Source organism: Grampus griseus (assembly GCF_964374135.1).
Source record: "Grampus griseus genome assembly, chromosome: 7".
NCBI lineage: Eukaryota > Metazoa > Chordata > Mammalia > Artiodactyla > Delphinidae > Grampus > Grampus griseus.
In genome coordinates this window covers 59,124,938-59,145,206 of record NC_139001.1, presented here as the reverse complement: position 1 = coordinate 59,145,206, position 20,269 = coordinate 59,124,938, and the positions used below count along the sequence as shown (strand labels likewise).

The following is a 20,269-nucleotide window of genomic DNA, read 5'->3' as shown; positions in this document are numbered from 1 at the left end:
TAACCTTAAAAAATATGTAAACTATATTCTGGTGCCCCAGCAAGAACTAATACTTTTCTTATCAGAAGAAATAGGCAAAGTGAGTTAATCTTCCCCTACTTTATGTAGTTTAACAATTCCAAATTCTCACATGTTTAATTTTAGTGGCACAAGATTGTATTCCCAAGGACACAGTACTAACGACAATTTTAGTTCATTCACCATTCATGCAGTCGTTTATTTACTCAACAAATATTTATTGAGGGCTCGCTACTGCCAGCAATTTCGCCAGACAGACCAACAAACTCTCCTGGCGCCTACCTTCCAGACCCTGAGTTCTTTGTTCCTCGCTCTGTGGCAGAGTGACCATGGATCAGGCGTGTAGTAGAAAGGCTCGAAAACTCCGATCAAGTTCTTAACGATTCTTCCAATCCACGTTCTCGTGCATCGATTATTCACAAGTTTTTGTATTCAATATAACCGGAGAGGAACGCAGTGTGTTCACGCATGCTCTCTCCCTGCAAAGGAATATTCCCAAGAGAAGTTTTGAAGGAGAAAGCGAATGCTTCATTTAAAGTACTTGTTTTAAACGTAAGATTATAATTAAGGTCTTTTAAAGCAACACAATTTATTTTACTTTTTCTTCTAAAAGCAACTTTTTCCCCTGTTCTCTACAAAAAAATTTTTTTTAAGCCTCACACTGTATTTCGTCGTAATGTCAGGTTCGTTTCAAAGGGCAATGAAAAATCTCAGGCTCATTCTGACTTAGGTAATTCTAAATTTTGACGAAGAACGTTAACTCCAAACCACATTAATACAGTCTTTAGCTTCCATTCTTCTATAATTTCTAGACTTTATTATCCCATAGATGAGTCTTAACTAACAGTAGCCCTTTCTCATTTCAAAACCACAAGTCTTATATAAAACAACTTCCCGTGCTTTCTGGAAAGAAAGATCAGGATTTAACTCATTTTATTGCTTCAGATAATGGTGCGGTTACCAGATAAGAGGTGCTACATCTAGGGGCAGTGCCTGGGCTGATAAACGGTGGAGTTCGTGCTTGGTTCTTTGATTTTTATTTTATATAACGTAAACCGCACACCGCAGGGAAAGTGCTAAATGCTGAGGCCGGCGCAGCTCTCCACGACTCCCATCTCCACTTTCCTCTCCCAGCCCCGGAATTCATGCAAATCAGCCTGCTAACCCCGGGGCAATACGACCCATTTTCGCGCCATTCGCTCGGGACCGTGCAGCTACGTAAAGAGGAGTGGTCCTGGAGCTCCCAAGGCATCACAGTTCCAAGGAGGATTTTAGGGGACTGCACGGCTATCACAGGACTTCAGGGTATCTGGGGGGACCGCTTTTTTTCCGGGGCCGAGTGGGTCTCTCGCGCGGGTGGACCGTTACCATAGCTGGCAGGACCTGCGCCCCAACGCGGGAAAGCCTGCCGCGCCCCGCCCCTCCGGCCCGGGCTCTGAGCGCCCCGCCCGCCGGCCCGCGCTGCTCGAGCTCCGGCTCCTGCGTGGTGGGACGGAGGCGCGCGCGGCTTCTCAGCTCTCAGCGCTCAGAGCGCCAGCCGCCAGCATGGACGCTCGCCGCGTGCCGGTGAGGCTGGACGGGCGAAGGCGCGGGATGGGCGCGGTGGGTGTTGGGCACGGGCGGACCCCCTCCATCTCCGCGGCGGAGTGCCCTTATCAACTGGTGGCCGTCCTGGGCGGCGCCCGTTGAGCCAAGCCCCTGATGTTGTGCACTTGCGGGTAGTTCGGGGACTAGGGGTTGCCCCCGACGGGCGTGTGCACCCGGCGCGCGGGCGGTCCGGAGATTTGAGAGCTTTGCAGGATGGTTGGCAGCCCCGGGGAGCTCGAGGCCACGTGCGCCCGAGGTGCACGTGCGCTGGGGGCTGGCCGGGGGGGCCCATTGTGTCCGCTGTACGCAGACCTGCCCGCGGGGCGCGGAGGGGAACGCCGCCCTGCAGCCTCCAGGCCCTTTCCCGCGCGCAGCCCCGCGCGTACTGGGGGTCCTTGCGCGCGCTTCCCGCCCGCTTTTGCATCAACCATGCCGGCAGGCGCTTGTAACCACTGAGGGTTTGGAGTTTAAAGGTCTTGCAAATCGGTCTCTTTAGAACTTGGGTTATGCACACTTGAGGGGGCATTTCTAGTCCCAGGCGGTGATTTAGTGCAGCGGAAGGACTTGGTCTGAACGGTTCGCCGACCGTTTGCTCATTTCCCACTCCCCTCCCCAACCCCCAACCATCCTCTCAGCAGCAGGACGTAGCCCTGATGGAACGTTACTTTCTGCTCTAACGGAAACCGGAACGGAGGGTCTGCCCCAGAAGAGGTTAGAGGGTGGGGGTTGGGTGAAAAGGAAGAGAGTGACACGCTTAAAATAAATATGGGTAAGGGGCCCACGTGGGAAGGCTGGGATTCCCTGGGGGGTGGGTGGGAGAGGGCGTGTTGGGGGCGTGGTTTCAGAGACAGCTCTCCTGAATGGACCTGGGCATTGGCTTTCGGCATGAAGAAAGACGTGTAGCTGGACTTGGACTCTGACGTGCCTGGGTTCAAATTTGGGCCATCGTGGGACTTGAATAGTTCCTTTCACCTCTCTGAGCCTCAGTTTCCACCTTTGTTGCAAGGAATTAATGTGAAAGCATACTTAGTGCCTGGCACAAAAAAACACCTATTAAGTGGTGTTAGTTATTACCTATCTGCCAAGAAAGTCCATCTCAACCATGATCATTTGCCTTGCTTCTTTCTAGGTCTTTTCCTCCAGGTATACATTTGCCTGATAACTAACTCTTGGCATGTGGTGACTAGTTAAAGCTCAGCAGGAATTTCCCTGCGAGCTTCCAACAGAATGCCTCCCTTGAGGCTGTCTTGGGCGTCTGACTGCTGGCAGGTATACTGATGAGTGAATGGTGATAATTCCTGCAGTAGTGCAGGGAGCTTTGCTGTTTTAGGAGACTGCAGACTCCTTGCAACCCTGTGATCTTGAGCAATCTGTTTCACCTCCTTGGAGCCTTTAATTTGCTCATCTGGAAAATGGGGAGTTTCTGAGATCTCCTTTAATAGGTAGTACCTCTACCTATTATCACATTTGCCTGCCTTTCTAAAAGGACAAAAGACTAAAACTTCCTAAGATGATTGAATGGAGTCTGTTGAGGAGTACTGGGTGGTTGGGTCCCATGATCATGAAAATAATTTTATTTGCAAGAGAAATGCATAATGTTAAGTATAGAAGGAAGGTCAGAATGTTCTGTTCACCCGACACCTCACATCTTGGCATTATTTATGTGGGACCCCTAGCAGAGCTTGCCTTTTCAAAAGTTTTCAGTGTAAGGAGTCACTTCTGTTACTCCATGGCTATACTTCAGAAGAGAAAAATATAGGAACTACTAATACAGCATTTAAGAAATCTCATTAAATATTAAGAAATGGTAGAAACGGCCATCTTTTTACATGAGATTGATGCCAGTTGCATGTTCTGATGAGCAGTGCCAGGCTATTCAGTGTTCATGAATGAAGGCTGCATTTTCATATCCACAGGCCATTTGTGTCTTATGAAAGGACTTCTAAAAACTTAAGACTTGTGCAGCAAGGGGACTGCAGAAAGAGCTGAATGTCTGGCCAGCCTAATAGAGCCCTGAAGTGGAATCAGGCATTCTACCTGGGTTTGGAGGACTGTTTGACCTTTAACTTGGCTCCTGTACATTTGTTCACTGGGTTGATATATTTGATTTGTAAGGGCTTGTGCTGAAATCACTCTACCCCTCCTGACTGGCACAGGCCTGTTTGAAAGCCTGCCATCTCGAAGTAGAGGTGCTGCCCAGTTTTTACAGTTTAGGAAATTAGCATCACAGTACAGAGCCCAAAGCTTACATAGAAAGATCTCATTAGCTTGATTTTGGCTGAGGGAGAGAAATCACTACCATTTTGTACTTTTGAAGTACAGTTTAATTTTTTTTTAAGGGCAGATTTTAGGAGTTTAGCTTTTTTTTTTTTTTTTTTTTTTTTTTTTTTAGGAGTTTAGCTTTTAATGCCTTGGGAGCTCAGTATAATAATGTTAAGAGTTTGGGGCTCTTAAGGTGGGTAAAGGGGTAGCTCTACAGATATTTGAATAAATTGATAGTTGTCGTTATAATGTTCCTTCACAGGGATCTCTTTTTAGGATATTACCTGGTTTTGAAAAAATTTTTGTAGCAATTGCAAACTTTTTCTGTGTAGGGTATAAGAAAAAATTTTTGTAGCAATTGCAAACTTTTTCTGTGTAGGGTATAAGAAGTGGACACATCTCCTCTGTGCTGTTTGAACCTACTCAACTCAAAAATGATATCTTTCGTTAGCTTCTGCGGTAAGCAACCCATTTAATAGTGTTGCCATTTCTGTTTGCAGCAAAAGGATCGCAGAGCAAAGAAGAACTTCAAGAAATTCAGATATGTGAAGTTGATTTCCATGGAAACCTCGTCATCCTCTGATGACAGTTGTGACAGCTTTGCTTCTGATAATTTTGCAAACACAGTAAGTGCTGCCTGAGAATAAACAGAATGGAGTCTGCCGTGCTCAAAATGCCTCAAATGCTTTGTGCGTGATTAAAACTGCTTGCTTTTTGCTTACATTTCTATACAGCCGTTATGAAAATACAGTATGCACTGTAATTTCATTTCACTTTTTGCTGTGGTTCTAGGTAGTAATTGTTGGAGGTAGATTAGCTACTTATTCTATCCTTTTGAAATGTCGCCTAACCTAACATGCCTGATGATTTGCCATAACAACTCAGAAATCATTTGTAAACCTCTGAACCATTTTTCTTTGTAACAAAAGCTATTCTCTTGTAGTGCACTTGTAAATGTGATTTGCTCTCTGCACGGTTTATGGAAAATTGGTTCTTGAAAAAGGAAAAAAAATGCACAACCACATTTATTTATTTATTTTACAGAAACCTAAATTCAGGTCAGATATCAGTGAAGAACTGGCAAATGTTTTTTATGAGGACTCTGATAATGAATCTTTCTGCGGCTTTTCAGAAAGTGAGGTGCAAGATGTGTTAGACCATTGTGGATTTTTACAGAAACCAAGGCCAGATGTCACTAACGAACTGGCCAGTATTTTTCATGCCGACTCTGATGATGAATCGTTTTGCGGTTTCTCAGAGAGTGAGATACAAGATGGAATGGTGAGTTTGAGAATTTCACCAATATCAAGAAATAAGGTACCTTTAGAGGCATGACGTACTTGCCTAAAAAGTTTTTTTTTTTCTTAAGATTTTCGTTTTAGTCATGCCAGAAGATTTTGTTGATCTTTTAAAAAGTTTTAAGAGTATTTTCTTCATGTCTTAAAGCAGTTTTTTGCTACTGTAGTTCTCCTTGTAAAGCTTGACCATTTTTGTAGTCTCTGGAAATCTTGGAAACTGGTAAGATAGAATTGGCCCGCCTGCAGATTTCTGTTGCTACAGAAATCCAGCCTAATCAGAGGAAGCACACGTGTCCTCAAGATGAGCTACATTCACATTTAAGTTCAAGTGCCCAGCCCAGGGCCTGACATAGAGTAGGCCTTCAGTAAATGTCGGTTCCTGTAGTGGATCTGTGCCTGCATCCGGAAAGCCTGTGATAACTCCCATGCAGGAGCTTAAGTGCAGGTAATGACAATTAGGGCCCTGCCTGCTTCCACTTTGGCTCCTCTGTTGGCTTTTCCTGTGCATGCTGTCTTACCTTTAGCCTCTGTTGTCCTGCTCAGGACACTGCTGCCGCTGACGCACCTCGGTCCCACTCTCCCCGAGCATGCTGGTTACTTCTGCACACGTTTTTCTGTTAGCAAGACTTTCTCGACAGACTGTTGATTTGCAGTCAGGTGCGTGCTCTCTAGCTCATTGTGCTCTGACACGGGTCCACTGCCTGGGACCGCACTTGAGCGGCACTGACATAAGTGAGGACGCCTGACCAGCGAGTGTTTATCACTGTCTAACTTCACGATAATGTAATATTTCCTCTAAGAGGTGGTGTTGGTCTGAATCAGTATGTATTGGAGTTATTGGCAGGGGCTGATCTGCGAATCTGGATGTCACCCAACATTGTCTATAGCCTGAATCATTTCTGGGCAATGTTTCAATTCTTTGTAGATGCTATTTGTTGCGATTGATAAAATGCCAATTGATTAAAAGGCTTAAGAACTGATAAAAGTTTTGTCATTTTATATCTTTCAACCCATGCACACTAAAAATATAAGAATAGTACAAAAAGCGGTGGGGATTTTGGAATGTTAAAAAATGAGTCTTCCGTTTCTGGGACTTTATGGGTGGTATTTTTTGCCTCTCTCTTTTTTTTGTTTGTTTTCAGCCATCACCACAGTCATTTTCAGAATATTTTTGTCACCCCAAAAAGAAATGCTGTACCCATCAGCAGTCACTTTGCATCCTTTCCCAATATCCTCAGTTCCTGACAACCGTTAATCTATTTTGTCTCATAGATTTGCCTATCCTGGGCATTTCCTAGAAGTGGAACCCTACAATATGTGGTCTTTTGTGACTAGCTTCTTTCACTTAGCATAATGTTTTCAAAGTTCTTCCATGTGTCAGTACTTCATATCTTTTTTTTTTTTTTTACTTCATATCTTTTTATTGCTGAATAATATTCCATTGTGTGAATATACCACATTTTATTTATCCACTCATCAGTTGATGGACGTTTCGGCTGTTGGCACCTTTTGTTAGGACTGATGCTGCTCTGAACATGTGCATACAGGTTTTTGTATGGACGTACACTCTTCAGTAGGAGTAGAATTGCTGAGTCATATAGTCTGTATGGTTAACCTTTTGAGGAACCGCCAGACTGTCTTCCAAACTGGCGGCACCATTTTACAGTCCTACCAGAGTGGGTGTGTGGGTTCCAGTTTCTCCACATCCTTGCAGCACTTATTGATTTGGTTCTGCTAGTGGGTGGGAAGTGATGTCTTGTGATTCTGATTTGCATTTCCCCAGTGGCTAATTTTCATACATTTTAAATGGTGGAAACATACTACTTTTGGAATCTGAGATTTTAAGAATTTTAGGCTTCCAAAAAGTGGATAAGAGAGGGAGGTAGTCAGATCTCATAGAGACAGAAAGTAGAATGTGGTTGCCAGGGGTTGAGGGGGAGGCGAGTGGGGAGTAACTGTTTAATGAGTATGGAGTTTCAGTTTGTGAAGATGAAAAAGTTCTGGAGATGGATGGTGGTGATGGTTGCAGAACAATGAATGTATTTAATGTCATTCAACTCTACACTTAAAAATGGTTCCAGTGAAAAATTTTATGTTATGTTATATATTTTGCTAGTTTTTTAAAAAAGTAGTACAGAACATTGAGACATCTTTTAATAAAGTTTAGTATTGCCATAAGCATTGAAATAATATTTATGAGAGCACACATATTTACTCCTAGGGGAATTCTTTTCAAAATGCATAAAGATTCTATTTTTAAAGAAATGAAAAAGGGAGCTGGGATTTTCACATTAAAAAAATGGCTCGGAACCACTGGCCTAGGGACTGTGAAGGTGGCTTATAACAATGTGTCTCACGTAGGCTCCCCGAGTTAAACTACACTCAGGTTGTTGTATTTATTTGTAATTCTTGATTTTGTTACCCAGAGCTGTCAATTAAACTTGACAATTAAAGTGTTCAGTGCAAATGTATTTGCTGCAAGCTCTTTTTGTTCCAAAGGCATATTTTGTAGTCATACTGTTGCAGACTGTGCAACAATCAGCAAGTCATTAATGCCTCACTTGTTCTGATTGACTAGAGGCTGCAGGCAGACCACGCGGGCTGTCGGACCCGCAGTCAGTGCAGAAGTTCCGGACCTCTCCGGGTGGCCATGAAGTTTCCAACTCGAAATACCAGGGGAGCTGCCAACGAGAGAGCAGTGCCCTCCGAACCCTCAGAGAATTCTGTGACCGATTGCAATTCTGATTCAGAAGATGAAAGTGGCATGAATTTTTTGGAGAAAAGGGCTTTAAATATACAGCAAAACAAAGCAATGGTAGGTATCTGACTTTGAATGTATTAGAACTCACCCTTCCTTCCCAGCTTTTCTCTAAGCCACTTGTTGCTTATATCTTTGTCATAAGAATTATTTTCCATGTAGCTCTGAAATTTTCATAACATATGTTTTAAACTGTGTTTCTTTTCCTAAACTTAACTTTTCTTTTTTTAATCTATTAAAGTCTTGGTAGATGTATAGGGGAAATCAGAAACTCTTTGAAACGTGCTACTGTGATTTCCAGAATTTACTTGTTTTCAGTAGTTATTCTAAACCAATAACTTCTGTTTACTGTTCTCCCTTTTTAGCTTGCAAAACTAATGTCAGAATTAGAAAGCTTTCCTGGCTCCTTCCCTGGAAGTCGTTCCCTGCCAGGCTCCAGTTCAGTAAGTACAAATCCTTGTTTGTATGGTACTGTTTTGGGGAGGTCTGATTTTAAATGGGCAGGTCTGATTTTAAAGTCCAATTTCGTTATTTCATGTGGTCTTGTAGACAGACTTAGAGGTGATAGAGGAAAGCTTCTGACAGATCTCTGGGACCTCTTCCTTGCACCCTGGGCCAGGGGTGCCCCTGTCCCCTGATGCCGAGCTCCTGTGGGGCTCAAACCCCAAGCCCCTCCGTTTTCCTTGGCCACCCACGTGGCACGTGGGGTCCTAGTTCCTGGACCAGAGATCGAACCCGCGCCCCCTGCAGTGGAAGCACGGAGTCTCCACCACTGGACCTCCAGGGAAGTTCCTCAAACCTCTTTTGATTGGTTGTTTCTTTTCCTCCCACCCAAGTAAACCTAAGACCCTCAGGGGTAGGAAATAAAGATCGAAAATGGTTTTTTCTGTATCCCCAGCATTGGCAGATTCCTCCTACATGGTAATGGATGTTTTTAAAATCTGAGAATGAAAAAAAAGAAAGCAAAAACAATTTGTTAACCAAGTCATGGCCTAATGTATGTGATTATATCCTGAGGAAACTAAGCTGGTGCAACTCAGGGGAATCTGGTGTGTCTGGTGTGGTACAAAAGGAAAGATTTCCTTTTCCGCCTCTCCGTGAGCAGGAATAGAACAAGGAAAAGCATACATACATTTCTCTCTTGGGCAGTATAGGAACAGTGAATATGTTTCAGGGCTCAAGAGATGTTGTAGAAAAGGGTTTTTTTTTGGAGAACGAGATTCTTTCTTACATCTTTATTGAGTAAAGCATAAATAGATCATCCCTCAGTTTGAGAGAAACCAGTTTTGGTGTTAACAAAAGCCAAATTACAATGGCTGTATCATTTCTGGGCTCATTTTCCATGCATTACAGAGAGGCTGAAGGAAATCGGGAAGTGGAGTACTCCTTTTACTTAAAGGACAACCTGGTTCAGGAGAAGGTGCCACTTCTCATTCTGGAATAAACGGGTCCAATCCTCTGTGTTTTGTTCAGCGTCCAAAGACACCCCGAAGGCGCACATTCCCAGGTGTCTCCTGCAGGAGAAACCCTGAGCGGAGAGCTCGTCCTCTCACCAGGTCGAGGTCTCGGGTCCTTGGGTCGCACAGTGCCCCGCCCACGGAGGATGAGGAGGAGGACGAGGAGGAAGAGGATAAGTACATGTTGGTGAGAAAGAGGAAGCCCGTGGCCGGCTACGTGAACGTGAGTTCTCCGCTTTTATGCTTTCTCTTCTGTTTGTCATGTTCTGTGGGCCCAGGGTCATGGACACAGCACGGGAGCACACACCCCCTCAACACCAATGATCCGTATGAAATGTTCTTCTCAAACACTCCAGAACGGTTAAAGTCACATCAGCTTTTTTTTTTTTTTTTTTTTTTTTTTGCGGTACGGGAGCCTCTCACTGTTGTGGCCTCTCCCGTTGCGGAGCACAGGCTCCAGACGCGCAGGCTCAGCGGCCATGGCTCACGGGCCCAGCCGCTCCGCGGCATGTGGGATCTTCCCGGACTGGGGCACGAACCCGTGTCCCCTGCATCGGCAGGCGGACTCTCAACCCCTGCGCCACCAGGGAAGCCCCATATCAGCTTATTTTGATGGTTCTTGCTAGCAGGCAAGAGGATCAAAATTATCTTGGGCTTTTCTTAATCGTAGGAGTCATTTCCATGATGTTGTCCCATGATCTTTAGTAAACTTAGGATTCTCCCCTTCTCCGTAAGCTCTAAGAATGATTTCCAGGTTGAATTCTCTGAAGAAATGACAAAGCGAGTATCTTGAGATTCAGAGCTGGCAAGAGCCAGGAAGGCCACTCTGTTCCATGTTTCTCATTATGCAGGAAGATGACATGCCCCGAAGTCGTCGCCCCGGATCCATGGCCCTTCCCCATATAATTCGCCCAGTGGACGAAATCACGGAGGAAGAATTGGACAACATCTGCAGCAACTCTCGAGAGAAGATCTATAACCGTTCATTGGTCAGAGCCTCTAAATGATGTCTGGAAATGTACACGTCTGTGAGAGAGACATTTTGCTAATGTTCTAACAGTCTTAGCATATGGGATGTGTGCCTGTGTGTTTTTTTCATGTAAGAACAGAGAGTTTTGTAGCATCCTTGGGATTTAGCTTTCTTAGTAAGTTTGCAGTAGTAGTAGTTGCTTAGTAAGTCTTTAGTAGCATAAAATCTTTTCTCTTAATTTAGAAATTGATTCATTCAACCTAAGTATCTGTTAACGTGTGTCTACATAGATAGGTGTTGGGGATATGGTTGTGTGGTAAAGATAAACAGATCTTTTTTTTTTTTGCGGTACGCAGGCTGCGGCCTCTCCCATTGCGGAGCACAGGCTCAGCGGCCATGGCTCACGGGCCCAGCCGCTCTGCGGCATGTGGGATCCTCCCGGACCAGGGCACGAACCTGTGTCCCCTGCATCGGCAGGCGGACTCTCAACCACTGCGCCGCCACCAGGGAAGCCCAAACATATCTTTTCTTGTTGTAGTTTTGATAACATAAGGTATTGCGTCTGCCAGTTGAATGAAATCACCATGCTTGAGATACTTTTCATGTCCTTTTGTATACATGTGTGTATAGATGTGAACTAGGATTCAAAGAGAAAATATGAGACTTTACCCACAAAGAAGGACATTCTTTTTTTTCTCTTTAAATTTTTTTTTTGTAGTCAAATTCCTCCTTTTTTTGGCTGTGCGGCTTGCCCTCCGCAGTGAAAGCGTGGAGTCCTAACCACTGGACCGCCAGGGAATTCCCAAAGAAGGACATTCTTTAAGTATTTTGTCTACAGAAAGCAGTGTTTTTGTTTTTGGTTCTTATTTGCTTATTATTTGCAGGGAACGACTTGTCATCAGTGCCGCCAGAAAACTATGGATACCAAGACAAACTGCAGAAACCCAGAGTGCTGGGGCGTTCGAGGCCAGTTCTGCGGGCCCTGCCTTCGAAACCGTTACGGTGAAGAAGTCAGGGATGCTCTGCTAGACCCAGTACGTGCCTCGAAGGGGTGGTCCTGGGGGCTCGAGAGTCTGCCGTGAGCTGATAGGGCCAGAGAGAGATTGAGCCCTTAATGTTGTGGGACATTCATTTCGGGGAAGACAGATGCATTCAGAGTGTTGGTGGATAGTGGTGAGCCCTTCTGGAGTGCTCCCGACCCGGCCATTCGGGGAAGTCCGTTCCCCACTTAGCCCTGCTAGTGGCTGTGGAACTTTTTCCGTGGGATTTCCTAAGGGAACGTGATGCATGACTAACTGATGTTAACCATGTTACGAGGTTTTTAATAATTAAAAAGATCTGAATGCAATTGATCAGGCCCATCTTAAAGGTTAAACAGGAGTAAATAAGTAAGCGGCGGCGTGAGGTTTAACTTAATGGTGCCTTTTCATGCTTATTCAGAGCTGGCACTGCCCACCGTGTCGCGGGATCTGCAACTGCAGCTTCTGTCGGCAGAGAGACGGGCGGTGTGCAACTGGGGTGCTCGTGTACTTAGCCAAGTACCACGGCTTCGGGAACGTGCATGCTTACTTGAAAAGGTAGGGCTGATTTTTCCCTCTTCCACACCCAAATCTGACATTCATTTTTGTATCTTAATAAAACGGTCGAAGTCAGAAGAGTGGTCTCATGGAGGGCAGGAGGGTGCAGGTATTAACTAGAAAGGGGCACATGGGGAGTCGGGGAGGGTTGGAAACATTTCATATCTTCATCTGGGTGGTGGTGACCCTCGTGGGCATGCGTGTGTAAAATTCAAGCTGTACACTTAAGATGTGTTATAACTTGATAGAAACGTTTAAAAGAGTGAATTAGGCTCTCAGAAGATTATTATTTTTTTAACTTTTTAAAAATTGAAGTATAGTTGATTTACAATGTTGTGTTTCAGGTATACAGCAAAGTAATTCAGTTATACATATATATATATTTTTTTTTCATATTCTTTTCCATTATGGTTTCTTACAAGATACTGAGTTTAGTTCCCTGTGCTATACAGTAGGACCTTGTTGGTTATCTATTGTATATATAGTAGTTTGTATCTGTTAATCCCAGACTTCTGATTTTATCATCCCCTCAACTCCCTTCCCCTTTGGTAACCATAAGTTTGTTTTCTATGTCTGTCAGTCTGTTTTTGTTTTGTAAATAAGTTTTCATTTGTATCATATTTTAGATTCTGCATATAAGTGATATCATATGGTATTTGTCTTTCTCTCTCGTATTTCACTTAGTATGATAATCTCCAGGTCCATCCCTGTTGGTGCAAATGGCATTAATTCATTCTTTTTAATGGCTGAGTGATATTCCATTGTATATATGTACCGCATCTTCTTTATCCATTCCTCTGTCGATGGACACTTAAGTTGCTTCTATGTCTTGGCTGTTGTAAATAGTGCTGCTATCAACACTGGGGTGCGTGTGTCTCTTGGAATTAGTTTTCAGAAGAGAATTGTTAGGCCGAAAACCATATCCTGACATGTTCCCTCTTCTCTTTCAGTCTAAAACAGGAGTTTGAAATGCAAGCATAATAATTGGAAGATCCACTACCTGCCTTCCACTTCACAAATCTTCCTTGTTTTAAAGTTTTCAATTTTGTCATGTGATTGAAACCCGAGTTTAAGAATTCTGATGATCAGTCTGTCTTATAGGCAAATCAGGTTAACCTCATTAGACATGCACGCGTGTCTGGGCATCACAGGGGTGTAGTGCCAGCTGTACCCTGCCCTCCTGCAGTTTCTCCTTTGCATTTCCCCCCACCCCTCATCCCATGCCATCCCCCTCTTATCTCCAGTGGTTCTCTTCCACCATTTAGTTTCAGAATCCTTTTTAAATGACAATTTTATGAAAGCATGTTTGATTTAATTGGTGTTGAAATAGCCCTGGAATCCACCCATAAAACCAAGCACTTAGAAACGCAGTACTAGTGTTAACTAACTACATCTCTTGATTTCCAGAGACTAGCCCTCTAACTTGCTTATGTGAAAACACTGGGCCTGATTTAGTGTTCGCTGACATTTTTAACAGAATCAAGGCACAAAAGTCTTAAAACCATGTGGAAAAATTAGGTGATTGTTGGCAAGTGGAATATATGACTGTGGAGGCCTCTCAGGAGAATATTCCATGTATTGTGCTTATTATTCAAGTTGTCACAGTTGAGGCTTAGTTGCTGCTGATTTCTTCCACCAAGTGCATCTGGCCCACACGGTCACGACCCAAAGGTTCTCGGGCAGTGCTATGCTTGAAATCATTGTAGAAAAGCCATCCTGGGGAATTGGGACGGGGAGCCTTCAGGAGTAGGCTGATTTGAATTCATGGAATAAAACTTCAGGATGAGTGTAGTTTGCCAAGTTGATTTCAGTTTATAACGTAAGGTATTTCAAATAAATTCTTGCTTATGTTGCGTGGAAACACTCAGCTACAGTTCTTTGCAGTTTTTACTTTCTTGAAGAAATTATAAACCAGGCCCAGGGTTCGCATTCAGGTTTGAAGCACTTTTATAACACTGAGAAGTGCCTTTTTGGAGAAGGGTGACTTTCAACAGTTTGCTAACTTGACATCTCTGCCAGTTTAGTTTCTGGGCAGAGTCCGTGTGTCGTCTCTCCCTCTGCCTGTTTCGGCATGAATCAGATCGTTTGCTAGAGGTAGAATCTAAGTGTGTGTATGTTCATTTTGCTTTGCGTCTGCAGCCCGTAGCTGTGCCTGTGCAGTGTTTGGTGCATAATTGGACCTTGAATCAATAAATGTAAATAGAGCATTTGATCTGTTATGCTTTTATACAAAGTTTTTTATTTTAATAATAAAACATTTTGTTCTAGCTTGTCTGCTTTTTTAAAAATCTTTGATGCTCAATCTTACCGCACTGAGTCCTAATTTTTTCCTCCTATTTAAACAAAAGACCATGCCTGCCTTTTCGAGAGCCCCCTCCCCCTTCCCCCCCACCTGCACACACACACTTTGGCTTAAGTTTCTGACAGTCAAGGGCCAGCTCTTTTGAACAGGGCCTGGCTTGGTGATAATGCCTGATAGCTGTGAATCAGAATCAGCTAAGACGGCTACATCACCAGATAGAAAATACGGGCCCCTGAAGTTTTACAATGTTGTTTTCTTTTCTTTGACCATTTGCCAACCCAAGAACCAACAGTGATTTCACAATACCTGGCTTGCTTTTATCAACCGTTCGGATATTTATTGCAGGTACGCTGTGCCTTGAGACCTATTCCAGAACTGAGAGAATCAAAAGACAAAAAAAGCATGGTTCAAAAGTTCTCGTACCCGATTCTTTAGACCAGGGTTGGCAAGCTACGTCCTGGGGACCAGATTCTGCTGCAGCCTGTATTCATATGACACATGAACTAAGTATGGTCTTTTACATTTTTAGAGAGTTTTTAAAAAAAGAAAGCATGTGACATAGTGGCCCACAAAGCCTGAAATGCTTTATGGTAAGTTTGCTGAGTCTTGCTCTAGACTTATCTGAGAAACCACGTTTACACCACATACATCTGGGGAGAAGACCAAAGTAAATGAAGTTACACAACTGTAACTGTATACTATACAAGCCCCAAAGAAATTGACATTTCTTTTCATAAACTCTTAGTATCTTAAGAAGCCCAATTATAACCCAACCTTTTTAGGGATGCAATAGGGAGGCTTCTATTTTTGGAGTTAATCAAAATTGGTCGTCGTTTGGAACGTTTTTGGTGTTACCATGTTTTAAAATTATGAAGTGGCACTTATGTGGTTTTCATTAAAAATATTGCTAGCAACAGTAGATGCTGAAGCCTTATACCCTGAAAGGATTTACAATCTAGTGGAAGAAGTAAGACAAAAATCTAAAAGTAACGTGCTGTAGGAATGAAGAGAGGAAAAGCAATGGGCGTTTTCTCACTAGCAGGCGTTTTACAGCGTTGATGGGCAGGTCTGCTGCTCTGTCTCAGCCTTGTCTGTGGGAACCTCTGCTTTCTCCCATGCACCCCACTGTAAAGCTCCACACACGGTCCTTAGAGTTGAGAGAGCTCCAGTTTGGACAATTAGATGAAAAAGTAGTATGAGGGTATTCATGCTTCAGGAATTGCCTTTGTATTTCTCCATCCTGGGTTCCCAGAGGTAGAGATGGTATCCAGCTTTATCTTCACCTACTAAGAGGTTGAGAAAGGAAATAGCAACTATAATAGACTTTAGCAGTTTCATAGGAGGGGCAAAGGCAGTAGTTAGAAGGTGGTGCAGGACGGGGTTATTTGTGTTTTATTTTGCTTTCAGAAAAGAAGTGAGAGGGAGCTCCTGATGGCTCAAGGTCGGGTAGACAATTGAGTTATTTGCATGCCAGGGGAATGGATTACGGGTTCAGGGATTTAGAGCATGGCTGCAGAGGATTAGGTTCTGACAAGAAAGTGATAGCAAGTCCTGAGGGGAATGAAAGGTGAGCATATGTGACTTTTGTGTTAATGTTAACTGCACATTTGTGGGGTAGTAGCTCAAGGGTGAACTAAATCCAGAGAAGTTGAGAAAAGTGCCCAGTGCCACGTAGCTAAAGTGGCTGAGCTTGACTAGAGTATTCCGGGGAGAAGCCTTTTTTTTTGGTAACTAAGCAGAACTCGGGCAGCCTTAGGAGTCAGAAGCAGAGGAAAGGGCTGTGGATCAGGTTGTGGCAGTGAGAACAAGGGCGTCTTGGGTGCTGGGGCAGTCCTGGCCGAGGTGGCTTATGTGGAAACCCTGTTGGTGGGGAGACAGGAGGGCTGGGAGGGGCTGAGGGCTTCTGTGGTCAGGAGGGGTTGGGGGTAGGATTCCGTAGGCCCCCCTCATCCCTGGGGGATATGTTCCAAGACCCCCAGTGGATGCCCGAAACCACAGATAGTACCAAACCCTATATATACTATACTTTTTCCTATACATACATACCTATGATAAAGTTTAATTTATAAATTAGGCATAGTTAGAGATGAACAACACCACCTAATAATACAATAGAACAAAGGTGTAATAAAAGGTGAATGTGCACACTCGCTCTTTTATAATGTACTGTACTCACCCTTCTGATGGCCATGTGAGAGGATGAAATGCCCTATGTGATGAGATGAAGTGAGGTGAATGGCAGTGGGCATTGAGACAGAGCATTAGGCTACTGTTGATCATCTCCTTCCCGTGACCCTGGATGTCAGGAGCAGACGATATTGATGGCTGGGGATCTCCCAGTGGGACGGAGCAGGGCAGCACGAGACTTGAGACTTCATTGTGCTACTCTGAATGGCACACAATTTAAAGCTTCTGAATTGTTTGTTTCTGGAATTTTCCATTTAGTGTTTTTGGACCAAGGTTGACCTTGGGTAACTGAATCCGAGGAAAGCAAGACTGTGGATAAACAGGGTCTGCTTACTGTGGTAGGTATTGGCTCATCCAGCATAGATGTTAGAAACTCGTGAGGCTCTTAACTGCAGGGCATTAAAGTCCTGTGGTTAGAAGACTCCTTAGTTAACTACAAGGTTGAGGAAGGAGAAGAGGGTGAGAACTTCCAAAGGAGGCATTGCTATGAGATAGTGGAGGATGGACTAAACTTGGAATGGCGGGAGGGAGCTGGGGATCTTTGCTTTCGAATGTATAAGGTATGGACTCAGCTGTAGAGAAATTAGTGTGCTCCAGGTAGAGACCTTTATTCATAATAGCCAGGTGATGAAAGACTTGTTTGAGGCAAAAAGCGAGAAACAAAGGAGACATCACTTAAGGTTAAAAGTCACTAACGTATTTTTTTTTTTGACCTTCCGTGCATTTTGTTTTATATGGTAGCATTTGTATTCTATATACAAATTCTATAGCATTAAGAATGTCAAAACATTTAAAATGGCCATATAATAGTATTTGTTTATATGAATGGTCCATATTTTACTAAAACAATTCCCAAAATTGGGGTATCTTGGTGGTTAACAATCTTTTGATATTGCGAGTAATGCTATTGTTAGTATCGTTATGCCCAAATCTTTGGTTAAAATAGATTTCTAGAAAGTGTGGTAACTCTTAGTTGCAAGGATGAAGAAAGGTAGGAGGCTGAGAATTTTGGAGAGTGTGGGGCTGGTCTGTAGCCCTAGACTGTAGCACAGAGTTCTAGGTGAACCTGGGTATAGCCCAAGGGTGGGGAGAGAGGAGGAAAGCTACTTGGCTAGACACCAAAATGGGAGGCATGGCTCATTGTAGGTCAACTCAACCTGTAGGATTGCAAATGTGCGTAGCCTGCCAAATAGGAAACTTTTTTTTTTTTTTAACGTAATCCTGTGCCTTGAAGGTTTGTTGGGAGTGTTTATTGTCAGATGAAAGTACCTGCTGATAACACATGATTGCAGCAATGCTCAATCCAACATTATATTGATAAATATTTGCCACAGGAGGGACTCTATAGAGTTAGTTGAGCCACCTCCTGGGTACAAGACACAGTGCTCAGTACAGTATGTACGTTAGCTTTTCATAGCAGGTATTTTCTTTTTATTTTAACTTTTTTTTTTTTTGCGGTACGCGGGCCTCTCACCGTTGTGGCCTCTCTCGCTGCGGAGCACAGGCTCCGGACACGCAGGCTCAGCGGCCATGGCTCACGGGCCCAGCTGCTCCGCGGCATGTGGGATCTTCCCGGACCGGGGCACGAACCCGTGTGCCCTGCATCGGCAGGCGGACTCTCAACCACTGCGCCACCAGGGAAGCCCCACAGCAGGTATTTTAGAGATGAGGAGACTCAGCGAGGTTAAGTAACTTATGAAAACTCAAGAGCCCATGCCTGCTTTTCTAGCCAGAGAAGAGAGATATTAGAACCAAACACTGTTCTGAGGACTTGTGATAGACCAGGCTACATACTCGATAGGGCTACATATCTTGATCATAACATATAATACCAGCCACCCATAGTTATGTGTTTATTTCACTTTCTCCCCTCATTAAGGCTGTGAAGTCATTGAGAGCAAGACCATCTTTGATCCGAATACCCTTATCATGTACTAGGTACTCAACAAATGTTTACTAAGGAAGTGCCTTGTTGGTCTAGTGGTTAGGATTCCAGGCTTTCACTGCCATGGCCCAGGTTCAATCCCTGGTCAGGGAACTGAGATTCCGTAAGCCACGTGGCAAAGAGAAAAAAAAGTTCACTAAATATTTATCAAAAGATAAGTTGAGGGTTCTGGGCAGGAAAGTTCCTGAGATGTGGGTGGAGAGAACTAAAGTCATGGTGGAGGAGAAATAATGGATAGATCCCAACATTGAAGAGTTGGTTAATCCCAGCATTAACCCATATGAGGTGTAACCTTTCTTTGTGATATAATGCTTAGCTTTCTATGAAGCTGCAATGGTCAATTCATTAAGAATCATGTATTTCTAGTAATGTATTTTTTATGGGAAAAATACATTTTACTTCATTATACTAACTTTAAAGAATATCTCTATTCTACTGAGTAAAGAATTTGTATTATTGAGCTATAAATGAACTACAAAAAGGTAATTTTAGATACAGTAGCTCGAAGTGTTCTCCATTTGTTGGGGGAAAACTTTTGGTGGCAAAAATTGTGTGCATAGAATTTAAACTTTTTTTAAAGAGAAGAGACCCTCCCCCACTGTGTGTGCCCATCACTAACTTCAGCAGTGATCAAAGCATGGTCCATCCTCTTTCATCTATACTCTTTTACTATCCCCAGTCCACTGAATTATTTTGAAGAAAAGCCCAGACATTACATTCATACACACTTCAGTACTTCTAAAAGATAATGACTCTTTTTTTAGAACCATAATAAAATATCATTATTATACCTACATAAAGTTAGCAAGAGTTCCTTAATGTCAAATATCCAATCAGTGTTCAAATTTTCACTATCCTACCCCTCACCTTCCATTTATACAATTGGTTTATTTGAATTCAGGACTCGACTCTTATTCATTTATATATTTAATGTCTCTTTTAATTATTAGGGTCCCCTCCCTTTATTCCCCTTGCTGTTTATTTGTTGAAAAAAGTCATCTTTCCTAAAGAGTTTCCCACATTTTACTAATTGCAACCCCATGGTGTCATTTAATATGTTCCTCTGTCTTTTCTGTTATCTAGAAGCTTGGTGTGATTCAGATGCAACAGCAGTACTTTATATTGTGTACTGACATCAGCAGACTCTTACTATCCTGTTCTCTCCCTTTTTGTACTGTTAGTGGCCACTGATAAACATTTTCTGTAAATTCTCTCTTTCTTCATTAATCAACCGGAAACTTCCCCTCAAGTATCTAATTACACAAGGTAGAGTTTTTATTACATAAAAGGTGTATTAAGGACTTGATTATTTTTGTTAACCAGTCTTCAGAATCAAGAATTAGTTCTCTAGTATCTTCTAATGGTGCCAACCAAGGGTTTTTGTTTATTTGTTTAAGTATCACATGAACTCTTGGATTTTTCAAGTGGTTGATGTGATTCAGTCCATAGCAGATATTATTCGTATTGATGCCCAATTTTGGCCCATTGGGAGATTTGTCATAGGCTCCTGCATCCTTCTGATATGACCCCGGTGGTCTTTGATAGTTTCCTTTGTTTTCTGGTAAGACAAAATGTTCCAGGCTTATCTTACACATTTTCTGCCCCAAACCTAGAATCAACCATTCCTTCAAAGTATTTTGTTTTCAAAACACATTTCTTTCATATCTATCTATGTATTACATATACACACAACTTATGTAAATGTGCTCCTATATAAGCAATTATATATAAATATATTAGTAACATCACTATATATAAACATATATATGGTTTATGTATTATTATTTCAGAATAATAGTACCAATATTTTACTTATATATTAACATTATTACTGGAAAACAGTTGAAGGTAATTTTCTGTTTTCGTCCTTGGTGTCAGTCCTTTGGTACATATTACTGTTTTTTTTTT

The 20,269-nt window shown here is 43.0% G+C and overlaps 1 protein-coding gene across 2 annotated transcripts; it reads left to right on the top strand.

Annotated features, from left to right (window-relative positions):
- Positions 1-1,563: 1,563 nt before the first annotated feature.
- CDCA7 (cell division cycle associated 7) lies at positions 1,564-12,908 on the top strand (the record flags this gene model as incomplete). 2 transcript variants are annotated; one of them, XM_082658776.1, is made up of 10 exons in its annotated part: positions 1,564-1,584; positions 4,368-4,493; positions 4,912-5,148; positions 7,744-7,980; positions 8,289-8,366; positions 9,397-9,603; positions 10,232-10,369; positions 11,235-11,384; positions 11,791-11,927; positions 12,878-12,908. In XM_082658776.1, 10 exons carry the CDS (start codon positions 1,564-1,566, stop codon positions 12,906-12,908), a joined length of 1,362 nt encoding a protein of 453 aa, XP_082514902.1. The 2 variants fall into 2 exon arrangements, with proteins under 2 accessions (XP_082514902.1, XP_082514903.1); XM_082658777.1 differs by lacking the exon at positions 4,912-5,148.
- Positions 12,909-20,269: the final 7,361 nt, after the last annotated feature.